Source organism: Prionailurus bengalensis, chromosome E2 (assembly GCF_016509475.1).
Source record: "Prionailurus bengalensis isolate Pbe53 chromosome E2, Fcat_Pben_1.1_paternal_pri, whole genome shotgun sequence".
In the NCBI taxonomy this organism is placed as follows: Eukaryota; Metazoa; Chordata; class Mammalia; order Carnivora; family Felidae; genus Prionailurus; species Prionailurus bengalensis.
In genome coordinates, this window is record NC_057352.1 from 7,160,794 (window position 1) to 7,178,049 (window position 17,256).

At 53.6% G+C, this 17,256-nt stretch overlaps 1 protein-coding gene across 2 annotated transcripts; it reads left to right on the plus strand.

Moving 5' to 3' along the window:
* Positions 1-2,960: 2,960 nt before the first annotated feature.
* On the plus strand, positions 2,961-13,115 carry HAS1 (hyaluronan synthase 1). 2 transcript variants are annotated; one of them, XM_043600214.1, is made up of 5 exons: positions 2,961-3,345; positions 7,067-7,774; positions 9,510-9,735; positions 10,336-10,468; positions 12,135-13,115. In XM_043600214.1, exons 1-5 carry the CDS (start codon positions 3,337-3,339, stop codon positions 12,808-12,810), a joined length of 1,752 nt encoding a protein of 583 aa, XP_043456149.1. In that variant the 5' UTR covers positions 2,961-3,336; the 3' UTR covers positions 12,811-13,115. The 2 variants fall into 2 exon arrangements, with proteins under 2 accessions (XP_043456149.1, XP_043456148.1); XM_043600213.1 differs by lacking the exon at positions 2,961-3,345 and having other exon boundaries at positions 6,415-7,774.
* Positions 13,116-17,256: the final 4,141 nt, after the last annotated feature.

The window sequence follows — 17,256 nt, forward strand, 5'->3', positions numbered from 1 at the left end:
CAGCGGTGCAGGAGATGTCCCCACAGTGAACAAATGTTCTTTTCTCCTGCCTTTTTTCCATTTCTGCCTTATTATCTCCCCACTCTTCACTCCTTCTGTCCTGGTGTTCTGTAAACCAGACCCTGAGGTTTTCTGATGATGATTGAAATCTTGGGAGGGCCACTGTGCACCCAGGGCAGGGACAGAGATCGGCCTCCACTGGAGTGGAGGGTTCTGGGAAAGAAGGCTGTTAGGGCAGCAGGACATCATCCCACCACTACCTCTTGCCTCCTGTGGGAGTGTCTGGTTCCATCTGTCCTTGTCTTGGCTACCACCAAGCCTTGGTCATCTCTCCCTGCAAGGAATTCTGGGAGACTGGATATGTAAATCTGAGGGAGGAGGGGGCTAGGGGCTTGGACTTTTGGGATTGAGGGAGGAAGGGGATGGGGGTCTGGACTCCTGAGTCTGAAGGAGGAAGCTGGGGGCCAGGACTCCTGGCTCTGAGAGAGGAGGGACTGGGGTCAGGACTTCTGGGTCTGAGGGAGGAGGGGGCTGGAGGCCTGGACTCCTGGGTCTGAGGGAGGAGGGGCTGGGGGCCAGGACTGCTGGGTCTGAGGGAGGAGGGGCTGGGGGCCAGGACTGCTGGGTCTGAGGGAGGAGGGGCTGGGGGCAGGACTTCTGGGTCTGAGGGAGGAGGGGGCTGGGGGCCTGGGCTCCTGGGTCTGAGGGAGGAGGGGCTGGGGGCCAGGACTGCTGGGTCTGAGGGAGGAGGGGCTGGGGGCAGGACTTCTGGGTCTGAGGGAGGAGGGGGCTGGAGGCCTGGACTCCTGGGTCTGAGGGAGGAGGAGCTGGGGGGCAGGACTCCTGGGTCTGAGGGAGGAGGGGCTGGGGGCCTGGGCTCCTCCAGGTCTGAGGGAGGAGGGGCTGGGGGACTGGGCTCCTCCAGGTCTGAGGGAGGAGGGGGTGGGGTCCAGGACTGCTGGGTCTAAGGTAGGAGGAGCTAGGGGCCAGGACTCCTGGGTCTGAGGGAGGAAAGGTTGGGCCCCCTCCCCCCCCCCTCCCCCGGACTGCTGGGTCTGAGGGAGGAAGGGACTGGGGGCCTGGATCCTGGAAGAGGAAACCATAGGGGTTTAAAGTCCCGGTCCCTCCTTCCTCATCCACACTCTGGTTTTAGCAACATCTGGTTTTATACAGCTGCTCCACCCGGGCAGGGTGGGATGGGGGCTGGGCAGCCAAATGCCCAGCTTCTGAGTGGAGCCTGGGCTGTCCCCACCCCCACTCTGGGGTAGAGGAATCTCCCTCCCCTGCTGCTCTGGGCTCAGCTCCCGCCGGAGGATCCATCATCCTGACACAGCCGGACACCAGGCAGCCCAGGCTCCAGGCAACAGCGTCACAGACGCGGCCCCGCCCTGGTGAGGCAGGCGGGGTGCCTCTCACTTGGGCCCTGAACTGGCCTCCCCGACAGCCAGGCTCAGGCACGGCCCAACCTAGCGATGGCCCCCCACACCCTGCGTCCCCGGGGAAAACCAGGGAGTGAGGACTTGGTGTCCTGCAGGGGGAAGCTCCGGGGCAGTCTGGGCCGGATGGAGCCGCAGGAAGAAAGAAAGGAGCACTTAAGAGACAGAAAACACAGAGAGAAACAGTGAATGAGAGAGCGTGAGAGAGAGAGAGACCGAAAAACACACACAGCGATGGAGCCTCAGAAGGAGATGCACAGAGATGCCGGGAGACCGAGGGAGACCGACCGAGAGAGGGAGAGAGAGACAGAGAAACAGCCACTGAGAGCAACAGGGAGAAACACAGAAAAACTGGGAGATGGGGCAGAGGGGAGGGAGGGGGGAGAGACGAATACACATATTCAAAGAGAAACAGAGAAGATAGACAAATGCAAAGGAAACAAAGGCAGAGACACACAGGACGCTGAGAAAGGAAGAGAGACAGAGACTAAGAAAGTCAGGGAGACCAACAGAAATGAAGAGACAGACAGACAGAAACCCAGAGGGTAGCAGGTAGAAAAGGACACAGAGACAGAAAAAGGGGGGGGGTGGTGGAGAGAGATAGGCATGGAGACAAAAGAGACAGGAACACATGGAGAGAAGCAAGACAGGGGGACTGGGAGGTAGAGCCAGAGTGACAAAGTGACAGAGACTCAAGAAAAAAAGGAGATGAGAATGTACAGCCAGGGGCAGAGGGAGAAGCAGGGAGAGGCAGCTACAGAGGGAGAGAGATGGGCGTTGTCAGTCCACAGGAAGAGAAACAGAAACAATTAGATATAGAGAATTGGGGGGCGGGGGGGTGCACCGGGGTGGGGCTCAGTCGGTTGAGCTTTGGACTCTCGATACCGGCTCCGGTGAGGATCTCAAGGTTCCTGGGATCCAGCCCTGCGTCGGGCTCTGCACCGACAGCTCGGAGCCTGCTTGAAATTCTCTCTCTGTCCCTCTCTCTGTCACTCAAAATAAATAAAACATTAAAAACAAACAAAAATTTTTTTAAAGATACAGTTTTTTGTTTTTGTTTTTAATCATGGAAAGAAGGGCATGGAAGCAATGGCATTTATCACAGTCTCCTTGTCCTGAGGGGCTGGGGGCTTAGATGCCCAGGACCCAGTCTCTTTGACCTCTAAGCGAGGTCACTGCCGCCTTCGCTCTCAGGTCGCAGGGGGGTCTCTGGGGGCAGCTGACCTACAACTCTGTGAGTTCGCCAGGAAGCCCCTGGGAGACAAAGCCCAGCGCCCAGCCCCCTCCCCAGCCCTGGCACACGCGGACACGCACGCACACGCACACACGCACACACGCAGACCCACAACCACTCACAGCTCCTGGCAGACGGCGCGCCCCACGGCCAGCGCACGCGGCCACGCCCACAGCCGCGCACGTGTGCGCATTTTCTCCATCCCCGGGGTTTCGAGGGGAGGGGCTGGGGTGCGGGGGGCTGGGCGGCGGTGGGGAGAGATCGGACAGACGGGGGGGGGGGGGGGGGGAAGACGGGCGTTGGGGGCGCCCGAAGGCAGAAGGAACGCGAGGGAGAGGAGCGCAGAAATGGAGAGAGACCAGAGGGGGAAGAGAGCGGAGAGCCGGAGAAGGATGGGTGCGACGGAGGGGAGGCCTCGGAGGGCAGGGAAGGGCGCGACGGCGGCCCTGGGAAGGGAGGCCGTCGGGCGCGGGGGTGCGGGCAATGGCGGGAAGCGGGTGGAGCTGCCCGGCTCGTCCGTGACCTCAGAGCCCCTGGCCCAGCTCCGCCCTGACGTCAGCCCTCCTCCGCCCCCGCCCGCGTCGGGCTTCAAATGACCCCCGGGCTTCCGAGCCCCAGCGAGACCCGGGAGCCCGCAGAAGAGGAGCGCCCGCCGGAGCCATAGCGATGACACAGGTGCGTGCGAGAGTGCGGTCGTGCGGGGCCCGCTGGCACCTGTGTGACCACGTGGGTGGGCGCACTGCGCGCGCTCCTGTGCGTGACGGCCACCGTCAGTGTAGGACAGGGACCCCGTGAGGCCGAGTTCGGGTTCCATATCCCTGTGTGGGGTGGCCATCCCGCCGGTAGTATAGATGTGACAAGTCCATGCTTATCCTGCTTGAAGTCCGCGCCTGTGTGCGGGGTGCGGGTGGGGAGGCAGGGCGGTATTTGCTTGACACATGGCCTGGATTTGTACTTTTTTGTGTCAAATAACTATTAAGTTGAACCAAACGAAATCGCCGCTGTCTGGTCACTTTTGCCCTTTCAAACGGCAATTTCATGCAGTTCAACCTTAACCCTTACTTTCTTCTTGCTCCGGACCCAACCTTAACCGTTACTATTTCTTCTTGCCCGTGTGTTTCTTATCCTGTGGGCTTCCCTTCTAGGCTTAGCTCCTTTCTGCTCAAGGGCACGTGTTCCCAAGTTCCCCTGCATGGCTGTTGGTAGGGGTCTCAGGATCACTAAGTTGTTTCTTTAAGTTTATTTATTTCTTTATTTTTGAGAGAGACAGAGCGTGAATTGGGGAGGGGCAGAGAGAGAGGGAGAGACAGAATCCCAAGCAGGCTCTGCGTTGCCAGCACAGGGCCGGACTTGGGGCCCGAACCCACGAACGGTGAGAACATGACCTGAGCGCAAACCAAGAGTCGGCCACTTAACCGGCTGAGCCACCCGGGTGCCCCAGGATCACTAAGTTCTAAGAGCAAGTGCCTGGGGAGATCTTCTAGAACATGAATGTTCTCCTATGTTGGCACACTCTCTGGGTCTCTTGTCATGTGTGAGTATATGTGTGGGGCTGTGTGTCCACAGCTGATACAGGTGTGTTTGTGAGTGTTGGCATTAGAACCTTCTGTTCACCCGCCTGTCCCAGCATGAATTGGGCCACCCCCAGAATCTCAGTCAGGGCCAGGTTTAGGGCAAAAGGACAGAAAAGGAGAATTCCAGAAGAAATAATAATGTAATTATTAATATTGAGCATTTATTAGCACCAGGCCAAAAGCTCTATAGAGAACCTAAAAGTAGTATCCTATAGAAACATAAAAGTATGGGGCGCCTGGGTGGCACAGTCGGTTAAGCGTCCAACTTCAGCTAGGTCATGATCTCGCGGTCTGTGAGTTCGAGCCCCGCGTCGGGCTCTGGGCTGATGGCTCAGAGCCTGGAGCCTGTTTCCGATTCTGTGTCTCCCTCTCTCTCTGCCCCTCCCCCGTTCATGCTCTGTCTCTCTCTGTCCCAAAAATAAATAAATAAACGTTGAAAAAAAATATTTTAAAAAAGAAACATAAAAGTAAAGTGAATTTCAATAATATATTTTATTCAACTCAGTTCATGAAGGGTCCTCAAACTTTTTCTGTACAAAGCTAGACAGTCAATATTTGAGGGTTTTGTGTGCCATATGGTCTCTACGGCAACTACTCAACTTTGGCCTGGTGTGAAATCAGTCACAGACAATATGTAAACAGAGGAGTGTGGTTGTGTGGCAGTAAGACTTGATTTAAGGATGCTGAAGTTTGAATTTCATGTCATTTTCATATGCAACAAAATTGGGTTTTTTTGTTTTTTACTTTCTTTACCCATTTATTTTTTAACTTTTTTTAGAGAGAGAGAGAGAGAGAGAGAGGCATTGAGAGAATCCCAAGCCAACCCTTGCTATCAGAAACATAATTTAATGGGACGCCTGGGTGGCTCAGTCATTTAAGCATCCAACTTCAGCTCGGGTCATGATCTCCCGGTTCATGAGTTCGAGCCCCCCATTGGGCTCTGTGCTGACACCTCAGAGCCTGGAGCCTGCTTTGGATTCTATGTCTCCTTCTCTCTCTCTCTCTCTCTCTCTCTCTGTGTCCCTCCCCCACTTATTCTCTCTCAAAAATAAATAAACATTAAAAAAATATTATAATTTCATGAATAGATGCAGTAGACTATATTTGCTACAACATAACAAACTTCATAACAAGATTTTTAAAACTATCATTTCCATATGTAACCAATACAAAAATATTAATGAGATACTTTCTGTTTTTCAAAGGAAAGCCTCAAAATCCAGAAGCGTAGCACATCACATACAGATGCTATATTTTCATTGGAGATAACTTGATCTGTATTTAGATTTCATAAAATTTACACTTGAAAAAGTAGGGCTTCCCACGCCCTACTTGTTTCAGACATACTTAAAAGCTTTCCAATAACTGAATTAAGTATCAGTTCCTAAACTTAAATATTGAAATAAAATTAGAATTTCAGTTCCTTTGTCATTTTGGCTGCTTCCCAAGCGCTCAGGAGCCACACGTGGCTGGTGACTCCTATACTGGACAACACGAATCTGTATCTTAACTCACTTAACTCATAAATAAGCCCATGAGGTAGGAGCCAGTGACACACGAGGCAGTTGAGCATAGAGGACGATGCAGCCAAACTGTCTGAGTGGCCCTGGGCCAGAGAATCACCTCTCCGTGCCTCAGTTTCCTCATATGGAATAGGAGTGATAACAGTATCTACACCATGGAGCAGTCCTTGGCATGCAGAAGGAGCTAAATCTCCATTTTACAAGATGAGAAAATGGAGGCACCCCCCCCCCCCGTCTGATTCTGAGATCTTCCAGCAACATGAACTGGGCACTTGGCCCTGTTGGGGAGACCTGAGCAGTGGAGTTGGAGAAGGTAGCCATGGCTTTGGGAAGTCAGAGAAAAGATTCCTCCTCCTGTGAGCTTCATGACCTTGAGCGAGCCCTTCTTCCTGGCTAATCAGTCCTGTTTTGCCATGTGTATGGTGTCAGTAAACATTATTTGTACCCCCCCCCCCTCTCCTGAAGAGTAAAATCAGTATATGAGCTGGTGATTCAGTGACCAGATTCCTGAGGTTCAAATCTTGGCTTCTCTGCTATCCAGGTGTGACCTTGGGCACGTTGCTGCCCCCCTCTGTGACTCAGTGACCTGATCTGTATAATGGGGATAATAGTAATAGTACCTATTCCTACCGCTGTTGGGAGGATTAAAATAAGTTAGTTTCTGGGGGCGCCTGGGTGGTTTCAGTCTGTTAAGACTGGGACCTCAGTTTAGGTCGTGATCTTGCCTTTGTGAGTTTGAGTCCAGCATGGGGCTTGCTGCTGTCAGCGTGGAACTGCTTCTGATCCTGTCCCCCTGCCTTCTTCACCTCCCCTCACCCTGGGCTCTTTCTCTCAAAACAGTTTCTGTAAAAGGCTTACAGCAGTACCTGATATATGTCAAACTGCATTATATTTTAGATAATGATGATGGTTGTATCAACACTAGGAAACCTTTGATTGTGAGATGAGTGATTATGTTCTGTGGCACTAAGATAAGAAAGGGGGGGGGGGAGAGAACCCCTGTTCCCCTGTGACATTGCATTGAGTGTAATCCTCACGGATTGAAGAGCTGTTGAAAATGTGAAAACAAAAGTACCAGAATGCATAGAATCACGCATTAAGCCTTGCTGTTTGCCACAATTATTTTCAAATAACTTTGCAGTACCCAGGGGATTTTTTTTTTTTTTTTTTTTTTTTTAACGACAAGGGGATGCAATGTTGGCTTGGGGCGGGGGGCGTGGGTGGATCTGGGTCTTCTCTTTCCGGAGGAGGATTTCAGAACTCTCTTCCCTTGCTATCCCCTCTCCCCGCTCCCAGCAGGACGTGCCCAAGCCCACCCCGGCCGCCCGCCACTGCTCCGGCCTGGCCCGGCGGGTGCTGACCGTCACGTTCGCGCTGCTCATCCTGGGCCTCATGACCTGGGCCTACGCCGCCGGGGTGCCGCTGGCCTCCGATCGCTACGGCCTCCTCGCCTTCGGTCTGTACGGGGCCTTCCTCTCGGCGCACCTGGTGGCGCAGAGCCTCTTCGCGTACCTGGAGCACCGGCGGGTGGCGGCGGCGGCGCGGCGGGCGGCGGCGCGGGGGCCCCTGGACGCGGCCGCGGCGCGCAGCGTGGCGCTGACCATCTCGGCGTACCAGGAGGACCCCGCGTACCTGCGCCAGTGCCTGGCGTCCGCCCGCGCCCTGCAGTACCCGCGCGCGCGCCTGCGCGTCCTCATGGTGGTGGACGGCAACCGCGCCGAGGACCTCTACATGGTGGACATGTTCCGCGAGGTCTTCGCCGACGAGGACCCCGCCACCTACGTGTGGGACGGCAACTACCACCGGCCTTGGGAGCCGGCGGCCACGGCGGGCGCGGCGGGCGCGGGCGCCTACCGGGAGGTGGAGGCCGAGGACCCCGGGCGGCTGGCGGTGGAGGCGCTGGTGAGGACGCACCGCTGCGTGTGCGTGGCGCAGCGCTGGGGCGGCAAGCGCGAGGTCATGTACACCGCCTTCAAGGCGCTCGGCGACTCGGTGGACTACGTGCAGGTGAGTGGAAGGCGTCCCCTGCCCACCGTGCCCCTGACACTCGGAATGCCCCTTCTCTGGGATCCTTTTTCGGTGCAGAGATCGGAATGAACCTCCAACTCCCTTTATTTATTCATCCGTTCAAAGTAGCGATTCTTTCCTTCACTCGTTCATTCTTATGGGGAGACAGACTCATTTGTTGTTTTCGTTCATGCGGCGATTCGTTAATTCCTTCCTTTCTTCACTCATTCATTCTCGAGTGCATACTCTCTTTCATTTCTACTCTTTTTAAAAAAATTTTTTTTAATGTTTATTTAGTTTTTTGAGACAGAGAGAGACAGAGCATGAGCGGGGGAGGGGCAGAGAGAGAGAGGGAGACACAGAATCTGAACAGGCTCCAGGCTCTGAGCTGTGGGCACAGAGCCCGACGCGGGGCTCGAACTCACAGACTGTGAGATCATGACCTGAGCCGAAGTCGGACGCTCAACCGACTGAGCCACCCAGGCACCCCACTACTCTTTTTAAGTTGAAGTGTAGTTGACATCACACATTCATACACCCACCTCCAATATGGAGATCATTCATTTTACTCATTCATATATCAGTTGGATGCAGACTCTCCTTCATGCATTCACTCATCCGTCCATGTCGTCATCCACTCAGTGTAAAGATTTTTTCATTTATGCATCTAATATAGATTTATTTGTTTGCTTGTTTAAGATTTTATTTTTAAGTAATCTGTGCACCCAACATGGGTCTCGAACTCACAACCCCAGGATCAAGAGTTGCACGCTCTACTGATTGAGCCAGTCAGGTAGCTCTTATTTCTGTATTTTCATCCATTCCATGTAGAGATTTCTTGCTTTCTTCATCCAGTGTAGAAATTCTATCCTTTACTCATTGGTTCATGCATCCATTATCCATCTAATAGGGAGACCGTGCATTCATTTATTCATTCATTCACTTACCCATTGAACGTAGAGACATTCAGTGTGGAGATTACTTTGTTCATTTATTCATCCACTTATCTAGTCAATATATTCATTTGCTCAATTAGTCATTCATCCATTCAGTGTAGAAATTCATTCATTAATGTACTGCATTCGTTTTCTATGACTGCATAACAAATTACCACAAATTTGGCCGCTGGAAACAAAACACTTATTATCTCATAGTTTCCATGAATCAGGAAAGTCTGGGCAAAGTCTTACTGGATCCTCTATTCAGGGTATCATCAGGCTACAATCACGGTGTCAGCTGGGTCCTATCTAAGGCCCGGGGCCTCTAACAAGCTCATGTGTTTGTTGGCAGAATTCATGTTCTTGCCGTCCTAAAACTTGCCTCTTCCAGACCAGCAAGAGAAACTCTCAGACTTCTAGACCCCCTTTCAAAGGGCTCACCTGATTAGGTCAGACCTACGCAGGAAATGTCAACAGATTAAGGATAAATTACACTGCAAAACTCCTTTACCATTTGTATACAAGGTAGTATAATCATGAGAGTTGTGTCCCATCACTTTTGCCATATTCTGTGGGTTAGAAGCAAATTACAGGTCTCACCCACACACCAGAGGAGGGTCTTATACAGGGGAATGGGTCTCGGGGAGGAAGTCATCTTAAAATGTGATTAGGCGTTGGAAATAACGACAAAATTCAAATGTATGTTCAGATTGGCTGTAGAACGTCCCAGCAGCTCCCCACCCGTGGGTGCCCTCCCCTCAGGATCTGGCCTGATCCCAGCCCCTTCCGCTCCACAGGTTTGTGACTCGGACACGAGGCTGGACCCCATGGCACTCCTGGAGCTGGTGCGGGTGCTGGACGAGGACCCCCGGGTGGGGGCTGTTGGGGGGGACGTGCGGATCCTTAACCCCCTGGACTCCTGGGTCAGCTTCTTAAGCAGCCTGCGGTACTGGGTGGCCTTCAATGTGGAGCGGGCTTGTCAGAGCTACTTCCACTGTGTGTCCTGCATCAGTGGTCCCCTAGGTGAGCAGAGGTAGGGCTTGGGAGGGCCATGGGTGGGGTGGCGGGGGAGAAGGGGAGCCAGAATGGGTTGAGGAGGTGATTGAGACTGGGGACAGAGATGGGGCTGCAGCAGGAATTGGGAATAGGGATAAGACTGGAAGGTGGGATGGTGTCTGGTGGGGTTGGAGAAAGGGTGTGGATGGGGATAGGTGCTCGGTGGCTTGGGGAAGGGGGTGGGATGCGGTTGGAGTCAAGGGCAGGGTTGGGCCAAGTCTGGGGTTGGTGATGGTTTTTGGATGGGGATGGGTAGGGGAGAGGACTGAGAATGGATACAGGGTTGGGGATGGAGTTGAGGTGGCTTCGCCATCAAAAATGGATGTAGGTGTGGGCCAGGGGCAGGACTGGGGCAAGTTTGGGCATAGGATTGCAGTGTGGGTTTGAGGGTAGAGGGTTAAGGAAGGATCGGTGTTGAGAACGGGATCAGGGCTGGAGGTAGGGCTGAGGACAGGACTGAGGTGGTTGAGGATGGGCTGGAATCGGAGGCGAGTTGGGTTGGAGATAGGATTGGGGACAGTATTGGCAACAGTAGAGGCTGATGCTCTTCCTGTACTCCCCACCCAGGCCTGTACAGGAACCACCTCCTGCAGCAGTTCCTTGAGGCCTGGTACAACCAGAAGTTCCTGGGCACCCACTGCACCTTTGGGGATGACCGGCACCTCACCAACCGCATGCTCAGCATGGGTTATGCCACCAAGTAAGCTGAGGGCTTGGGTGGTGTGTGTGTGTGTGTGTGTGTGTGTATGTGTGCTGGGAATTACCCAAACCCAAAATACCTTGCCGCACAGTGGGCTCTACCAAGTGAGACATTAGGGGAGAGTGGAAGACACCAGAAGGGACAGGGGTGGCAATCCCATTGATCACGTGACCCAGTGGACTCTACCAAGTGAGGCAAGGTGAGGGCGGGGGGATTCCACCTAGGAGACACAACACGAGATCGGGGCAAGGTGGCTCTACCATGGGCGGCACACATTCCTCCCAGTGACGTGGGAAGGGAAAGAGATAAACAGTGGGATCTAGTGAGCGAGTGAGTGAGAAGAATCACATGCTTCAAGAAGAGTTGTAATTCCATGAAACTAGGGGAGTACGTCTTCCAGCAGGTCAAGTTCGGGTGGGGAGGGGGGGGAGAATTCTACCAAGCTAGACCCCATGAAAGGGCCAGAGAGCACGTGGGGTATATCAAGAGAACCCATGCATTCATTCACCCAGCAAGTATTTATTACAATTTTTTTTTATTTATTAAAGTAATCTCTACGTCCATTGTGGGGTTTGGCCCAGTGATCAAGAGCCACACTCTCCCGCTGAGCCAGCCAGGCGCCCCTCATTACAATGTTCGAAGCTCTAAGAATGCAGCAGAGACACAAATTCATGCTCACAGACACCTGGGGACACAGTAAATACGTGGATGATGGCACATGCCGTGTGGTTGGATAGTCCGGGAAAAGGGGGGATAGGGTGTTTGGGAGCAGGGAATGAAATGTTAACTAGGATGTCCCAGGAAGGGCAGAGGCAGAGGCTGGAAGCGGTGCCGCTGGAGCCCTAGCAAGGGGGAGCGCATCAGGGCAGGACGGAATGGTCACGGGGGCGGGCGTACTACGAAAGGCTTGTAGGCCACGTGAGAACTTTGAAGTACGGGAGGGTTCCGGGCAGAGGGTGAGGTGCTGCTTGTGGTAACAGGATCCCTCTGGCTGCTGTTTGGAGTACAGACTGCAGGAGACAAGGGCAGGGCAGGGAGGCTACACAGGGGGAGACCGACACTGTCCAGTAATACCCGTGAGGATAGAATAGTTGGACGCCTCCTAACCAACCGCCTGCTAGCGGCCACCTGCTGACGTTCCCTAAGAGGGATTCTAGCCTTGCGTGGGCTTAGCTGGAAACTGGGTGGGGACCGATCAGGATGTCTGCTGCGGCCACGGGAAGGGGGCTTGATGGGTCCCTTGAGCTCTAACCCGTTGGGCAGCTGCCTTCGGCGGGAACATCTCCTGGCTTGTGCCTCACCCTGAGGCCTGCCAATAGTAGTGAGTGCTAGAGTATTCGTAATAGATTAGTGATAGCATTAGTAATAGGTCAGTAACTGTAATGCTGTTAGTAACGACAGTAGTGGCATTAGTCACCATGAAAACAGTAGTAGCTGCTAATATTCATTGAGTAACCGGGCTGGTGATCCTGATTCAGTGCTCACGGCAGCCCTGTTAGGTGGGAATCCTCGTGGATCGCATCTTGCCTACGAGAACCGGAGGCCCGGGGAGGTCAAGAAAGCTTACAGCCCAGTGGCGGCGCCGCAGTGGCCTCTTCTGGCCCCGAGCTCTGTCCTGGCCACGGGGAGGGCCGTGCTGACGCCCCGCCTCGTCCCTCCCGTGCAGGTATACATCCCGGTCCCGCTGCTACTCCGAGACACCCTCTTCCTTCCTGCGCTGGCTGAGCCAGCAGACGCGCTGGTCCAAGTCGTACTTCCGCGAGTGGCTGTACAACGCGCTCTGGTGGCACCGGCACCACGCCTGGATGACGTACGAGGCGGTGGTGTCGGGCCTCTTCCCCTTCTTCGTGGCGGCCACCGTGCTGCGGCTCTTCTACGCCGGCCGCCCGTGGGCGCTGCTCTGGGTGCTGCTGTGCGTGCAGGGCGTGGCGCTGGCCAAGGCGGCCTTCGCGGCCTGGCTGCGCGGCTGCCCGCGCATGGTGCTGCTCTCGCTCTACGCGCCGCTCTACATGTGCGGCCTCCTGCCCGCCAAGTTCCTGGCGCTGGCCACCATGAACCAGAGCGGCTGGGGCACCTCCGGCCGCCGGAAGCTGGCCGCCAACTACGTGCCCCTGCTGCCGCTGGCGCTCTGGGCGTTGCTGCTGCTGGGGGGCCTGGTCCGCAGCGTGGTGCAGGAGGCCAGGGCCGACTGGGGCGGCCCCTCGCGGGCCGCCGAGGCCCGGCACCTGGCCGCAGGGGCCGGCGCCTACGTGGGGTACTGGGTGGTGATGCTGACGCTCTACTGGGTGGGCGTGCGGAGGCTCTGCCGGCGGCGGGCGGGTGGCTACCGCGTGCAGGTGTGAGTCCTGGCGTGCGGGGACCCCGGGAGCCACGGACTTGCCGGCCTCGGGTTCTGTGGGCCTCGCTTGCCCTCCTCCGTGAAGCGAGGGGGTCGACCCGAGACTCTTCAGCCTGGACTATTTGGGGGCTGGGACTTGGGGTCTTTGGGCAGGGGTATTTATTGATCAGGGTGTGGATTTTTAGGGGCAGGGGGAGACAGGGGTCCCCGTATGCTGTCCTGGGGTCTGCTTTCTCCCTGTTCGTATTTAATATACATTTGTACTGTGTGATTAGGACATAATAAAGAATTTTATTTATTTTCTTCTGAGTCTCTCCCCTTTTTTTTGAGAATGGAGGGGCTGTGTGGTTGAAGGTTGGAGACTCATGGGTCTGTAATGTTTCTTTTTGAGAGACAGAGCATGAGCGGGGGAGGGGCAGAAAGAGGGAGCCACGGAATCCCAAGCAGGCTCCGGGCTCTGAGCTGTCAGCACAGAGCCTGATGTGGGGCTCCAACTCATGAACGGTGAGATCATGACCTGTGCTAAAGTCCAATGCTTAACCAACTGAGCCATCCAGGCGCCCCAAGCTGGTTGTTGTTTTTGTTTGTTTGTTTGTTTTTTAAGTTTTATTTATGGAGGGTGAGAGAGGGAGAGAGAGAATCCCAGGCAGGCTCTGTCAGCACAGGCTCTGTCTGCAACTGTCAGCACAATGTCTGATGCGGGGCTCAAACCCAGGAACTGTGAGATTGAGACCCAAGCTGAAACCAAATGTTGGCTGTTCAACTGAGCCACCCAGGTGGCCCAGCTGCTTTTTGTTTGTTTGTTTATGCATTTATTTGCGGGGCAGGGGCAGGTGCAGAGAGGGGGAGAGGGCGAATCTCAAGCAGGCTCTGCACCATCAGTGCAGAGCCCGATGTGGGGCTCGGACTCACAAACTGAACTGTGAAATCATGACCTGAGCAGAAGTCAGCTGCTTAACTGAATGAGCCACCCAGCGCCGCCACCCCCCCCCCCCCCCCCCCGCCTCCCAACTGTTTGAACCTAGACAGGATACCCTCCTTCTTCGGAGTCTCGGTTCTCTGGGAAACGGGGATACTAATCCCATGGCTCAGAGGTGTGAGGGTGAAATTTCTCAACTCCTCACTCACAGACACTTACGGAGTACCTACTACATGGGGACACTGTCAGGCACTGTGGGTGGTGTCTTCCTGGTCCATCCGCTCTGCTCCTAAGAAGGGGAACTTTGTACCGTCTCTCCTCAAACCCCTAGCATCTCACCCTTGGCTTGCTTCCCATTCACTGAGAAAACAGAGTTGGACGAGAAGACTTCCAGTCCCCACCCACGTCTTCCCACTGCCTCTGTGCCCACACAGGCCACCTTCCCCCACTACTGCAGGTGAACCCTCTGTGTTCTGATGCCAACCCCTTCAGGCACTAGACCTCATGCCGTCTGGTCTGTCTACTCAAAGATCTCCCACGCGCTCACCGTCATCAATTCTTCCCTTCCCACCAGCATCCAAATGTGCCATCACTCGAATTTTTAACACTCCCTTCCTATTCCTATTTCCTCCTGAGCTACTCATTTTTAAAAAAGTAATCTCAGGGGCGCCTGGGTGGCTCACTCGGTTGAGCGACCAACTTCGGCTCAGGTCATGATCTCATGGTTTGTGGGTTCAAGTCCCTCGTCGGGCTCTGTGCTGACAGCTCGGAACTTGAAACCTGCTTCGGATTCTGTGTCTCCCTCTCTCTGACCCTCCCCCACTCACGCTCTGTCTCTCAAAAATAAAATGTTTTTAAAAAATTTTTAAAAATAAAAAAGTAATTTCTACCCCTAGGCACCTGGGTGGCTCAGTCAGTTAAGCGACCGACTTTGGATCAGGTCATGATCTCGCGGTTTGTAGGTTCGAGCCCCACATCAGGCTCTGTGCTGGCAGTGCGGAGCCTGCCTGGGATTCTCTCTCCCTCGATCTCTGCCCCTCCCCCACTCGTGCTTCCTCTCTTTCAAAATCAGTAAATAAACTTAAAAAGATTTTTTTAAAAGTAATCTCTACCCCCAGTGGGTCTTGAACTCACAACCCTGAGATCCAAGATTTGCAGGCACCCCAAACTGTCTCGTTTCTAACAACAAAACTCCTTGAGGGCTGTTTATATTTGTCTCCAGTTTCCACAAAGTTCAGCCGTGTAAGTGTATAATTCAATAGACATGTGCAGCCATTACTGTCATCTGATTTTTGAACATTTTCATCACCCCCAAAAAGGAACCCCATACCCACTGGGAGTCACTTGCATTCCTCACGCACTATTCTGGATCCACCTCCACACCCCAGGCAACCATAATCTACTGTCTTACAGATTCGCCTCTCCTGGATATTTCACACAAATGGGATCATGCAATATGGGTCTTTTGCGACAGACTTCTTTTGAGGTTCATCCGTGTTGTTGCATGTATCGGTGGCTCTTTCCTTTTCAGGGCCAGATAATATTCCACTGTAGGGATGTATCACATTTGGCTGATGCATTTATCAGTTGATGGACATTTGGGATGTTTCGGTTTTGGGGCTATTGTGAATAACGCTATGAACATTCACATTCAAGCTGTTGTGGACACACAGGTTAACTTCTCTCGGGTGGGATTCTCTAGGAGTGGAGTTGCTGAGTCACAGGGTAATCCTACGTGTAATTTATTGCCAGGTGGTTTCCACAGTGACTGTACCATTTTATATTCCCACCAGCGAAGTGTGAGGGTTCTGATTTCCCTGCATCCTCACCAACATTTGTTATCACCCGGCTTTTTGATTATAGCTTCCGGGGGGGGGGGGGGGTGTGAAGTGGTATCTCACTGTGGTTTTGATTTGCATTTCCCTGATGACTAATGTTGCCTCCCACTGACTTTTAAACCCATGCGAATCACATGGTTCCTCCACCTCCCACCCCATTGCTCTATAGAAATTGCTCAGGGTAAGTTCATCAGTGTTGTCCATGTGGCTAAAACCAACGGCCACTTCTCAGGCCTCCCTATTTCATGATGTGGCAGCATGTGACCCAGGTGGTCACTCTCCTTGAAATGCTTTCTTTGCCCGGCTTTCAGAATGCCACAGCTGCCTTGTTTTCCCTGTCCGTTTTCCTTCTCGGTTCCACGTAATGTTTCAGACTGCTTCACCTTGGAGAAGCCTCCTCCCACCCACTTCTCTTCTCTTTCTACACTCGTTTCCTCTGTGTATCCAGCGATACGGCTCTGAATGCCTCGTTCATGCTCCCTGCCTGGAGAAGGGACTCTGGAACTTGTATGTTCAGATCAGACCTCACCCCTACATTCGAGACCTGTATCCCCAACCGCCTCCAGGACATTTCCACTTGGGATACCTCAAAACCAGACCCAGCTCCTCATCTGTCCTCCCCTTCCTCCCCCTTAATCCCCAGGAAACCTGATCCTCCAGCAGCACCGATATCCAGAAACAGAACCCCTACCTTAGAGCTGCTCATGCCGTGTGCGTTGTGCACAACAGTGACCCCTACCACATAGGACTATTTGATTTCTTTTCATTCACTCATTCTTTGACAAAGTCAATCAGTCACAGACCCACTTAACCAAGTATGAATTGAATTCCACACTTTGCCAGGTTTGCAAATACAGAAATGAATTAAGAGGCAGCGCCTGACTTCCAGGCGCTCCTAGTCAAGTAAACAAAGAGTGTGATCCAGACTATACCCAGGATGCCCAGACACGTCCCTCTGTGACTACTGTTTTCAAAGATGAGGGACAATTTAAATTATCAAAGCTACAAAAGATTTAGCTCCTCAGTTGCACTGGCCACATTTGAGCTGTTTCGTGGCCGCAGGTGGCTGGCAGCCACCATGATGGACAGTGCACATCTAGAACATTCCCATCACGGCAGAGGGTTCTACTGGACATTGGTGCTGCCCTGACCATTGACACCTGCCCCTTCTCTTTTCTTCCCCTCACACCCAACATTCCGATCCACAAGCAAGCCCCACTGCTCCACCTTTAGGGCAGATGGAGAACGATTGCTCTCACCGTCACCACTTTGTCCCTGACGCCGGATCTCTTTCCTGGATTAAAGCTGTCCAGGTTATCACAGCACCAAACAGTGGTCTCTGCTTCTACCCTTCCCGCTACGGTGTAGTATCGACACAGTAGCCACGCAAATCAAATCAAATCATGACCTTCCTTGCCTCAAAAACTGCCCATAACGTTCATCTCAGAGGAAAACGCAGACCTTCCAGTGGCCAAGGTCCTGCATGACCTGGTCCCCTCACATCCTCTCTGACCTCACTGCGTAGCCATTTCCTAAAGTCCTGCTCCAGATGCCCTGCCATCTGGCCATGTCCCCGATGCTGGGCACACTCAGGTTGTTTCTGACTTGATCCATGCCTCATTTTTGCTTCATTTTGTTTATCGTCTGACCATACATGAGGACATAAACTCCATGAGGGTGCAGACTTTTGTCT